This window comes from Nycticebus coucang, chromosome 20 (assembly GCF_027406575.1).
Source record: "Nycticebus coucang isolate mNycCou1 chromosome 20, mNycCou1.pri, whole genome shotgun sequence".
Classification (NCBI taxonomy): Eukaryota; Metazoa; Chordata; class Mammalia; order Primates; family Lorisidae; genus Nycticebus; species Nycticebus coucang.
Window position 1 is genome coordinate 56,305,792 of NC_069799.1, and position 12,659 is coordinate 56,318,450.

General features: G+C 46.1%; 1 protein-coding gene across 1 annotated transcript in view; it reads left to right on the forward strand.

Moving 5' to 3' along the window:
- Nucleotides 1-12,659, forward strand: part of CUBN (cubilin) — a 264,166-nt gene that overhangs the window by 66,043 nt on the left and 185,464 nt on the right. Inside the window, exons 23-26 of the mRNA XM_053572936.1 lie at nucleotides 8,745-8,937; nucleotides 10,550-10,710; nucleotides 11,100-11,281; nucleotides 12,441-12,597. Coding sequence (XP_053428911.1) covers nucleotides 8,745-8,937; nucleotides 10,550-10,710; nucleotides 11,100-11,281; nucleotides 12,441-12,597 — 693 coding nt within the window. The remainder of the gene's footprint in view (nucleotides 1-8,744; nucleotides 8,938-10,549; nucleotides 10,711-11,099; nucleotides 11,282-12,440; nucleotides 12,598-12,659) is intronic.

The window sequence follows — 12,659 nt, forward strand, 5'->3', positions numbered from 1 at the left end:
ATCTCTCTCTCCCACCCTTGCTGCCATCTCTTCCTTTCTCTGTCCATCTCTCTCTCCCACCCTTGCTGCCATCTCTTCCTTTCTCTGTCCATCTCTCTCTCCCACCCTTGCTGCCATCTCTTCCTTTCTCTGTCCATCTCTCTCTCCCACCCTTGCTGCCATCTCTTCCTTTCTCTGTCCATCTCTCTCTCCCACCCTTGCTGCCATCTCTTCCTTTCTCTGTCCATCTCTCTCTCCCACCCTTGCTGCCATCTCTTCCTTTCTCTGTCCATCTCTCTCTCCCACCCTTGCTGCCATCTCTTCCTTTCTCTGTCCATCTCTCTCTCCCACCCTTGCTGCCATCTCTTCCTTTCTCTGTCCATCTCTCTCTCCCACCCTTGCTGCCATCTCTTCCTTTCTCTGTCCATCTCTCTCTCCCACCCTTGCTGCCATCTCTTCCTTTCTCTGTCCATCTCTCTCTCCCACCCTTGCTGCCATCTCTTCCTTTCTCTGTCCATCTCTCTCTCCCACCCTTGCTGCCATCTCTTCCTTTCTCTGTCCATCTCTCTCTCCCACCCTTGCTGCCATCTCTTCCTTTCTCTGTCCATCTCTCTCTCCCACCCTTGCTGCCATCTCTTCCTTTCTCTGTCCATCTCTCTCTCCCACCCTTGCTGCCATCTCTTCCTTTCTCTGTCCATCTCTCTCTCCCACCCTTGCTGCCATCTCTTCCTTTCTCTGTCCATCTCTCTCTCCCACCCTTGCTGCCATCTCTTCCTTTCTCTGTCCATCTCTCTCTCCCACCCTTGCTGCCATCTCTTCCTTTCTCTGTCCATCTCTCTCTCCCACCCTTGCTGCCATCTCTTCCTTTCTCTGTCCATCTCTCTCTCCCACCCTTGCTGCCATCTCTTCCTTTCTCTGTCCATCTCTCTCTCCCACCCTTGCTGCCATCTCTTCCTTTCTCTGTCCATCTCTCTCTCCCACCCTTGCTGCCATCTCTTCCTTTCTCTGTCCATCTCTCTCTCCCACCCTTGCTGCCATCTCTTCCTTTCTCTGTCCATCTCTCTCTCCCACCCTTGCTGCCATCTCTTCCTTTCTCTGTCCATCTCTCTCTCCCACCCTTGCTGCCATCTCTTCCTTTCTCTGTCCATCTCTCTCTCCCACCCTTGCTGCCATCTCTTCCTTTCTCTGTCCATCTCTCTCTCCCACCCTTGCTGCCATCTCTTCCTTTCTCTGTCCATCTCTCTCTCCCACCCTTGCTGCCATCTCTTCCTTTCTCTGTCCATCTCTCTCTCCCACCCTTGCTGCCATCTCTTCCTTTCTCTGTCCATCTCTCTCTCCCACCCTTGCTGCCATCTCTTCCTTTCTCTGTCCATCTCTCTCTCCCACCCTTGCTGCCATCTCTTCCTTTCTCTGTCCATCTCTCTCTCCCACCCTTGCTGCCATCTCTTCCTTTCTCTGTCCATCTCTCTCTCCCACCCTTGCTGCCATCTCTTCCTTTCTCTGTCCATCTCTCTCTCCCACCCTTGCTGCCATCTCTTCCTTTCTCTGTCCATCTCTCTCTCCCACCCTTGCTGCCATCTCTTCCTTTCTCTGTCCATCTCTCTCTCCCACCCTTGCTGCCATCTCTTCCTTTCTCTGTCCATCTCTCTCTCCCACCCTTGCTGCCATCTCTTCCTTTCTCTGTCCATCTCTCTCTCCCACCCTTGCTGCCATCTCTTCCTTTCTCTGTCCATCTCTCTCTCCCACCCTTGCTGCCATCTCTTCCTTTCTCTGTCCATCTCTCTCTCCCACCCTTGCTGCCATCTCTTCCTTTCTCTGTCCATCTCTCTCTCCCACCCTTGCTGCCATCTCTTCCTTTCTCTGTCCATCTCTCTCTCCCACCCTTGCTGCCATCTCTTCCTTTCTCTGTCCATCTCTCTCTCCCACCCTTGCTGCCATCTCTTCCTTTCTCTGTCCATCTCTCTCTCCCACCCTTGCTGCCATCTCTTCCTTTCTCTGTCCATCTCTCTCTCCCACCCTTGCTGCCATCTCTTCCTTTCTCTGTCCATCTCTCTCTCCCACCCTTGCTGCCATCTCTTCCTTTCTCTGTCCATCTCTCTCTCCCACCCTTGCTGCCATCTCTTCCTTTCTCTGTCCATCTCTCTCTCCCACCCTTGCTGCCATCTCTTCCTTTCTCTGTCCATCTCTCTCTCCCACCCTTGCTGCCATCTCTTCCTTTCTCTGTCCATCTCTCTCTCCCACCCTTGCTGCCATCTCTTCCTTTCTCTGTCCATCTCTCTCTCCCACCCTTGCTGCCATCTCTTCCTTTCTCTGTCCATCTCTCTCTCCCACCCTTGCTGCCATCTCTTCCTTTCTCTGTCCATCTCTCTCTCCCACCCTTGCTGCCATCTCTTCCTTTCTCTGTCCATCTCTCTCTCCCACCCTTGCTGCCATCTCTTCCTTTCTCTGTCCATCTCTCTCTCCCACCCTTGCTGCCATCTCTTCCTTTCTCTGTCCATCTCTCTCTCCCACCCTTGCTGCCATCTCTTCCTTTCTCTGTCCATCTCTCTCTCCCACCCTTGCTGCCATCTCTTCCTTTCTCTGTCCATCTCTCTCTCCCACCCTTGCTGCCATCTCTTCCTTTCTCTGTCCATCTCTCTCTCCCACCCTTGCTGCCATCTCTTCCTTTCTCTGTCCATCTCTCTCTCCCACCCTTGCTGCCATCTCTTCCTTTCTCTGTCCATCTCTCTCTCCCACCCTTGCTGCCATCTCTTCCTTTCTCTGTCCATCTCTCTCTCCCACCCTTGCTGCCATCTCTTCCTTTCTCTGTCCATCTCTCTCTCCCACCCTTGCTGCCATCTCTTCCTTTCTCTGTCCATCTCTCTCTCCCACCCTTGCTGCCATCTCTTCCTTTCTCTGTCCATCTCTCTCTCCCACCCTTGCTGCCATCTCTTCCTTTCTCTGTCCATCTCTCTCTCCCACCCTTGCTGCCATCTCTTCCTTTCTCTGTCCATCTCTCTCTCCCACCCTTGCTGCCATCTCTTCCTTTCTCTGTCCATCTCTCTCTCCCACCCTTGCTGCCATCTCTTCCTTTCTCTGTCCATCTCTCTCTCCCACCCTTGCTGCCATCTCTTCCTTTCTCTGTCCATCTCTCTCTCCCACCCTTGCTGCCATCTCTTCCTTTCTCTGTCCATCTCTCTCTCCCACCCTTGCTGCCATCTCTTCCTTTCTCTGTCCATCTCTCTCTCCCACCCTTGCTGCCATCTCTTCCTTTCTCTGTCCATCTCTCTCTCCCACCCTTGCTGCCATCTCTTCCTTTCTCTGTCCATCTCTCTCTCCCACCCTTGCTGCCATCTCTTCCTTTCTCTGTCCATCTCTCTCTCCCACCCTTGCTGCCATCTCTTCCTTTCTCTGTCCATCTCTCTCTCCCACCCTTGCTGCCATCTCTTCCTTTCTCTGTCCATCTCTCTCTCCCACCCTTGCTGCCATCTCTTCCTTTCTCTGTCCATCTCTCTCTCCCACCCTTGCTGCCATCTCTTCCTTTCTCTGTCCATCTCTCTCTCCCACCCTTGCTGCCATCTCTTCCTTTCTCTGTCCATCTCTCTCTCCCACCCTTGCTGCCATCTCTTCCTTTCTCTGTCCATCTCTCTCTCCCACCCTTGCTGCCATCTCTTCCTTTCTCTGTCCATCTCTCTCTCCCACCCTTGCTGCCATCTCTTCCTTTCTCTGTCCATCTCTCTCTCCCACCCTTGCTGCCATCTCTTCCTTTCTCTGTCCATCTCTCTCTCCCACCCTTGCTGCCATCTCTTCCTTTCTCTGTCCATCTCTCTCTCCCACCCTTGCTGCCATCTCTTCCTTTCTCTGTCCATCTCTCTCTCCCACCCTTGCTGCCATCTCTTCCTTTCTCTGTCCATCTCTCTCTCCCACCCTTGCTGCCATCTCTTCCTTTCTCTGTCCATCTCTCTCTCCCACCCTTGCTGCCATCTCTTCCTTTCTCTGTCCATCTCTCTCTCCCACCCTTGCTGCCATCTCTTCCTTTCTCTGTCCATCTCTCTCTCCCACCCTTGCTGCCATCTCTTCCTTTCTCTGTCCATCTCTCTCTCCCACCCTTGCTGCCATCTCTTCCTTTCTCTGTCCATCTCTCTCTCCCACCCTTGCTGCCATCTCTTCCTTTCTCTGTCCATCTCTCTCTCCCACCCTTGCTGCCATCTCTTCCTTTCTCTGTCCATCTCTCTCTCCCACCCTTGCTGCCATCTCTTCCTTTCTCTGTCCATCTCTCTCTCCCACCCTTGCTGCCATCTCTTCCTTTCTCTGTCCATCTCTCTCTCCCACCCTTGCTGCCATCTCTTCCTTTCTCTGTCCATCTCTCTCTCCCACCCTTGCTGCCATCTCTTCCTTTCTCTGTCCATCTCTCTCTCCCACCCTTGCTGCCATCTCTTCCTTTCTCTGTCCATCTCTCTCTCCCACCCTTGCTGCCATCTCTTCCTTTCTCTGTCCATCTCTCTCTCCCACCCTTGCTGCCATCTCTTCCTTTCTCTGTCCATCTCTCTCTCCCACCCTTGCTGCCATCTCTTCCTTTCTCTGTCCATCTCTCTCTCCCACCCTTGCTGCCATCTCTTCCTTTCTCTGTCCATCTCTCTCTCCCACCCTTGCTGCCATCTCTTCCTTTCTCTGTCCATCTCTCTCTCCCACCCTTGCTGCCATCTCTTCCTTTCTCTGTCCATCTCTCTCTCCCACCCTTGCTGCCATCTCTTCCTTTCTCTGTCCATCTCTCTCTCCCACCCTTGCTGCCATCTCTTCCTTTCTCTGTCCATCTCTCTCTCCCACCCTTGCTGCCATCTCTTCCTTTCTCTGTCCATCTCTCTCTCCCACCCTTGCTGCCATCTCTTCCTTTCTCTGTCCATCTCTCTCTCCCACCCTTGCTGCCATCTCTTCCTTTCTCTGTCCATCTCTCTCTCCCACCCTTGCTGCCATCTCTTCCTTTCTCTGTCCATCTCTCTCTCCCACCCTTGCTGCCATCTCTTCCTTTCTCTGTCCATCTCTCTCTCCCACCCTTGCTGCCATCTCTTCCTTTCTCTGTCCATCTCTCTCTCCCACCCTTGCTGCCATCTCTTCCTTTCTCTGTCCATCTCTCTCTCCCACCCTTGCTGCCATCTCTTCCTTTCTCTGTCCATCTCTCTCTCCCACCCTTGCTGCCATCTCTTCCTTTCTCTGTCCATCTCTCTCTCCCACCCTTGCTGCCATCTCTTCCTTTCTCTGTCCATCTCTCTCTCCCACCCTTGCTGCCATCTCTTCCTTTCTCTGTCCATCTCTCTCTCCCACCCTTGCTGCCATCTCTTCCTTTCTCTGTCCATCTCTCTCTCCCACCCTTGCTGCCATCTCTTCCTTTCTCTGTCCATCTCTCTCTCCCACCCTTGCTGCCATCTCTTCCTTTCTCTGTCCATCTCTCTCTCCCACCCTTGCTGCCATCTCTTCCTTTCTCTGTCCATCTCTCTCTCCCACCCTTGCTGCCATCTCTTCCTTTCTCTGTCCATCTCTCTCTCCCACCCTTGCTGCCATCTCTTCCTTTCTCTGTCCATCTCTCTCTCCCACCCTTGCTGCCATCTCTTCCTTTCTCTGTCCATCTCTCTCTCCCACCCTTGCTGCCATCTCTTCCTTTCTCTGTCCATCTCTCTCTCCCACCCTTGCTGCCATCTCTTCCTTTCTCTGTCCATCTCTCTCTCCCACCCTTGCTGCCATCTCTTCCTTTCTCTGTCCATCTCTCTCTCCCACCCTTGCTGCCATCTCTTCCTTTCTCTGTCCATCTCTCTCTCCCACCCTTGCTGCCATCTCTTCCTTTCTCTGTCCATCTCTCTCTCCCACCCTTGCTGCCATCTCTTCCTTTCTCTGTCCATCTCTCTCTCCCACCCTTGCTGCCATCTCTTCCTTTCTCTGTCCATCTCTCTCTCCCACCCTTGCTGCCATCTCTTCCTTTCTCTGTCCATCTCTCTCTCCCACCCTTGCTGTCATCTCTTCCTTTCTCTGTCCATCTCTCTCTCCCACCCTTGCTGCCATCTCTTCCTTTCTCTGTCCATCTCTCTCTCCCACCCTTGCTGCCATCTCTTCCTTTCTCTGTCCATCTCTCTCTCCCACCCTTGCTGCCATCTCTTCCTTTCTCTGTCCATCTCTCTCTCCCACCCTTGCTGCCATCTCTTCCTTTCTCTGTCCATCTCTCTCTCCCACCCTTGCTGCCATCTCTTCCTTTCTCTGTCCATCTCTCTCTCCCACCCTTGCTGCCATCTCTTCCTTTCTCTGTCCATCTCTCTCTCCCACCCTTGCTGCCATCTCTTCCTTTCTCTGTCCATCTCTCTCTCCCACCCTTGCTGTCATCTCTTCCTTTCTCTGTCCATCTCTCTCTCCCACCCTTGCTGCCATCTCTTCCTTTCTCTGTCCATCTCTCTCTCCCACCCTTGCTGCCATCTCTTCCTTTCTCTGTCCATCTCTCTCTCCCACCCTTGCTGCCATCTCTTCCTTTCTCTGTCCATCTCTCTCTCCCACCCTTGCTGCCATCTCTTCCTTTCTCTGTCCATCTCTCTCTCCCACCCTTGCTGCCATCTCTTCCTTTCTCTGTCCATCTCTCTCTCCCACCCTTGCTGTCATCTCTTCCTTTCTCTGTCCATCTCTCTCTCCCACCCTTGCTGCCATCTCTTCCTTTCTCTGTCCATCTCTCTCTCCCACCCTTGCTGCCATCTCTTCCTTTCTCTGTCCATCTCTCTCTCCCACCCTTGCTGCCATCTCTTCCTTTCTCTGTCCATCTCTCTCTCCCACCCTTGCTGCCATCTCTTCCTTTCTCTGTCCATCTCTCTCTCCCACCCTTGCTGTCATCTCTTCCTTTCTCTGTCCATCTCTCTCTCCCACCCTTGCTGCCATCTCTTCCTTTCTCTGTCCATCTCTCTCTCCCACCCTTGCTGCCATCTCTTCCTTTCTCTGTCCATCTCTCTCTCCCACCCTTGCTGCCATCTCTTCCTTTCTCTGTCCATCTCTCTCTCCCACCCTTGCTGCCATCTCTTCCTTTCTCTGCCCATCTCTCTCTCCCACCCTTGCTGCCATCTCTTCCTTTCTCTGTCCATCTCTCTCTCCCACCCTTGCTGCCATCTCTTCCTTTCTCTGCCCATCTCTCTCTCCCACCCTTGCTGCCATCTCTTCCTTTCTCTTTCCATCTCTCTCTCCCACCCTTGCTGTCATCTCTTCCTCTATCTCTGGTTCCTTTTCTCTCTCTTCCTTCCTGCCTTCCTGCCTGTCTTCACACTTGTGGAAATATTTTAGCAGGTTATTGAAAAGTATAGTTTACCATGCTTGATGGGGAATATCACTGTGGAGTCCTTCCATGAAATAAATGCTTGGTTGTTTGTTGTTTAAAATAAAGTAAAATCGAGTACTTGATGCATGCCTCCTACTCTGAGAGCCACACAGAGATAGTTGAACCTATAATACTTTCCATGTGGCTCTGTGGTTTCAATACCAGTGATTCCCCCTTTCTTTTCTGAGTATATTACACAGGAGCATTTAGAAAAACAGTATCCTGGGCAGTGCGTGTGGCTCAAGGAGTAGGGTGCCAGCCCTGTATACTAGAGGTGGTGAGTTCAAACCTGGCCCCAGCCAAAACAATAAAACTGCAAAAACAACAAACAAACATAAAAACCCAGCATCCCCAAACATCTTCATTTTTTTTTTTTTTTTTGTAGAGACAGAGTCTCACTGTACTGCCCTCAGGTAGAGTGCCGTGGTGTCACACGGCTCACAGCAACCTCTTGTATTATAGTTTATTCTCCTCAAAACTTTTCAGAGAGCTCTGTCTACTTCTGGACCCTAGCTTTAGATTATTCCTGGATACAGTGGGAAATAGATTAAAAATGCATTTGAACTAGACTGTGTTGGTGAAATAGCTCAGGTGTGTAGAGTATAGGAGCTTGAGTGAGTTGGTTAGTAAATACGGAGTCTGAAGAACAGAATAAGTAAAATTAGAACTATTGAATTAGAATAGTTGATATTTATTTAGGACATAAAATTAGGTACTACGTTAGATGTTTTATGTGAATGATCTAATTTAATCCTCATCATTTATGATTATTTTATATCTGTTCCATTTTGAAAAATTAGGATGATTACTGTCATTTACTGAGCACATATCACAGGCTGAGCTCTTTAATTGGAGCACCTCTGACCCATACCTACACTGAAAGGTAGGTACATTTTAGAGATGAAGGAAGTAAGGCGCAGATTGGTGAAATAACTTGCCCAAAGTTGCCCAGTTTGTCAGTGTCTGAGAAGGGCTTTGATTCCAGGTCACTCTGATCCCCAAGTCTAGTGCCCTGTTATTCTTCCTCCCATGGCCGAGACACCTGCTTGTGGCTCATGTACTCAGGCTTGGTGAAAACCATTTTAAAGGAGGCTTACGTGAGGAACACAACTGACTTATTTCTAGGCCCTGTCTATAATTTCTGTAACTCAGCCTAATTTTTAACATTTGTGGTAATTTACAAAGATTAGAAAATTCTAACACTTCCAAGACTTAAAGAGTTGTTTACTCAAGATAGGTTTTACGAGTTCCGCTACATAGCTTAGGTTTACTTATATTAATTATTTTGCCTTTGAGTTTTCAAAAAGTGAAAGCATTTTTTGAATATTCCAAAATGGCCTATTGGAAATCAAATACCTTGGCACAAGTGAATAAAATATATATGCCTAAATGTATTATAAATATGGCATAATATTTTCTGCTTTCTCTCTTGTGGTTCTTTTTGCAGCATGTTTGGAAGACCACACAGATGAATCTGGGACATTAACATCTCCAAACTATCCCAATAATTACCCCAACAACTGGAAATGCATTTATAGGATCACAGTGGAGAGTAGCCACCAGATTGCCCTGCACTTTACAAACTTCTCCTTGGAGGAAGCCATTGGTGGAGGCTGTCATTCAGATTTTCTGGAAATCAGGTAAGCAGCCTTATTTATTTTATTATAATCATTTTTATTATATGTTCTCATTAATAGTCTTTCCTGGACTTTCCTAGATGAAGGAAAAAATATTGAAAATTATTGAAATTCTTTGTAAAGCTCTCTGCTTTGCACTTTCTTGCAAGAGATAAAGTTCGTTATTCAAAGCCTGACTTAGAAAAATATAGAAAATTGCATAGTATTCGGTGGTTATTTTGAAGTGATTCTTTTTTTTTATTTGCAGTTTTTGGCTGGGGCCAGGTTTGAACCCGCCACCTCTGGTATATGGGGCCGGTGTCCTACTCCTTTGAGCCACAGGCGCCGCCTGAAGTGATTCTTTTATTTGGAATGTTTGAAAATAAACTACAGATTTTATTTGGACAAAGAAAACTGTTCTTTACTACTCTGCAATGAAATACTTGCTATTGTTGAATAGTTTCATTATATGTAGGCTGTTTGCTATTCATTTCATCTTCTTATATCAAAAAAATGATAGCAGGATTGCAACCATAAGTTTTTCATGAAGTTTTTTTATATTCAAATAATAAAAGTCTAGGCTTCAGAATTTCAATACAAGGCATTTTTCTTACATTATTTGGCACTTTGAATGTATTAAAAAGTTATATTTGCAGCAAAGGTTAACTTACACATCGTCATCTCCCTATATTTTTATATCAAGTTAAATTAGGCTAATCATTTTAATGTGCATGTATGTCAAATTTTTTGGCATTTCAAAGTAAGAATCTTATTTTATAGTACATTTTATTCTCTGATGTAAAATAGGTATTAAAACGATAAATCTCGATTGTATTCTATCATGTTAAAATTATATAATTTTCTTAGTTTATAGAAATTAATCACTGGACTTTGATGTTGAATGAGTCCTTATTTTTTTTATTTTGTTTTGAAAAAGCTACCGATTATGAACTAGATTTAAGACCCCAGAAGTTCTTAGGAAAGTAAATATTTCTAGAATTTTGCAAAATATATCAAAAATGATCCATTACATTTAAAAAATTTCCAAATAAGAGGAAATTTTATATAAAGAAAACATATAAGGTATCTCTGTAAAATAAATCAACATTTGTTTATATTGTTTTTTTTTTTTTTTTTTTTTTGAGACAGAGTCTCACTATGTCGCCCTTGGTAGAGTACTGTGGCATCACAGCTTACAGCAACTTCAAACTCTTGGGCTTAAGCCATCCTCCTGCCTCAGCCTCCCAAGTAGCTAGAACTATATAGCTGTGTGCCCGCCACAATGCCCAGCTAAACATTTGTTTATATTGTTAATAATTATAGTTTCTGGTCTTGTTTACTCTGACATATTTGTTGGAGGCTTTATTTTTAGATAAAGATTAAACACATTCTTTCAGTTTGCCATTGCTTGTATAAAATGCCGTGTCAAGCATAAGTGACAGTGATTCATCATTATTATTCTAATAATTTAATAAAATCAAACATTTGAAAGTGTGTATTATAGAGTATTTTTGAGAGGAGTTGATTGATTTTATAAGCTGCTAATATTTGTAATCCCGAAGTGCGAATGTTGTTAAATATTTATACGGTCATGTTATCAATAACCTAACCCATTTTCATGTCTGTATTCCATCAGGGATGGAGGCTATGAAACTTCACCAATGCTGGGAATGTACTGTGGCTCAAATCTCCCTCCAACAATTATCTCTCATAGTAACAAACTATGGTTAAAATTTCAGAGTGATTTGATTGACTCAAGGTCTGGATTCTCAGCTTACTGGGATGGATCATCAACAGGTAACAGGAAAGCGCTGCTTTTTATTGGAGAATCAGGTCTGATTGGTTTCTTAATTCTTGGATGGCCATGCTGTATTTGTCAGCTGCCCATTTTTGCCCAGCTGTATTTGAACGTTAGCATTGCAAATATTGGTAGCAACCATTTTTTTCTTTTTGAAGGACAAAGGAAGAAAGTTCTAGTTCCCTAGTGTATTTCATCATCTTGATTAGAAAAAGGAAAGTATCTTGATACCTATTAGGATTGTAGGCTACCTACTCAGTGGCAACACAGCTTTGCTTTGCAACTTGATGGAAAGGAGAGTCCAGTAGCACGGGTTTGACATTGATGAGAAGATTCAGTTTTACCTGAAAGAAAATGGTGTGTGTCATTCTGTTTCTTCCTCCTGTAGGTTGCGGGGGCAATCTCACCACATCCACAGGCATGTTCACATCTCCCAACTACCCGATGCCCTACTACCACAGCTCCGAGTGCTACTGGTGGTTGAAGGCCAGCCGTGGCAGCCCGTTCCAACTGCAGTTCACAGATTTCCACTTGGAGCACCATCCAAACTGCACTTTAGACTACCTGGCTGTACGTGTCAGCTCTCAGTAACTATCATTCCTGTTCCCATCGCACCCAACACCCACATCATGCATTTGTTTTTAATTCTGAGAGTCAGGAAAGGGTAGTGTCTAAACAGAACAAAATAAAAATTTAAAGTAAATTTGGTGAAAATGACCATCTCGCAAATACAGTGTGTATTACTGAATGGTGATATGCTAAGTATTGAAAATACATGGACTATGACTATTAAGATACATATGGATAAAATCAGTCTCCTGAAAACTCCTTTCAGAAGGGATTTATCCCTTATGGGATTTATTATAATCATCATCAGTGAAATTTCCATATATGTCTTGAAAATCACCACTCAGATCAATATTTTGGTGAATTAGAGGAGATAATTTGAGTCATCTAACTAGGACTTTTTACTCACCATTGTCTAAAAAAAAAATCTAAATAAAAATGTGTTAAAGTGCTGTAAGTTATAAAGTATGAAATCAAAAGGCAAGGAGGACAACTGATACTAGTTATGGCTCGAAAAATAAGCATTGGCCTCATTTTCAATCTGTAGACTTGACCCTAGGTTCATGAGCTTGAATAATAGCGTATATACCCACTGCTAATGGTTTGGGTTCATGACCCGAATTTATAGGCACTTAAATATAATTTTTAAAGCTTTTTATTTTAGGGCTATTCTTTCGTTACATCACATGAGGTCAGACAGTTCAGTCTGTGAACTTGTCTTAGGAAAAGTGCTACATGTTTCATTGCTGAATAAGGTGACCTTCAAATCACTCCCTGGGCCAACTCCCTTTATAACTTTATAACTACTGGTGACTGTAGTGATATTCAGCAATGAGGTATATGGCACTTTTGCTAGGATGAGTTAGTGAACTTACTTGTCCAACTTCCTCCAACTCTGAAAGCCCTTCCAGAAAAAGGGGTCCAAAATAGCTCTGATGGGTGGACCAGGCACTGGCTTTCCAAGGGCTCTACCTCGAAGGTGACTGTAGTGATATTCAGCAATGAGGGGTGCAGAGTTTGTAGCACTTTTTCTAGGATGAATTCGTGGACTTAATTGTCTGACCTCATATATATAACTTTTCCTTAGTTCTTCTGGATTATATAGTCCTTTAGATAATGTTTATAGTCTCAACCACCTGACATTTAAAATGTTTTATTCAAGGTATATGATGGGCCAAGCACCAGCTCTCATCTGCTCGCTCAGCTCTGTGGGGATGAGAAACCACCTCTTATCCGTTCTAGTGCAGACAGCATGTTTTTAAAGCTGAGGACAGATGAAGGGCAGCAAGGACGTGGCTTCAAGGCTGAATACTGGCAGAGTAAGTGTGTATCCCGGCTGCTCCGTGCCTATCACGGGCCTTCAACTCTTAAAACAAATTCA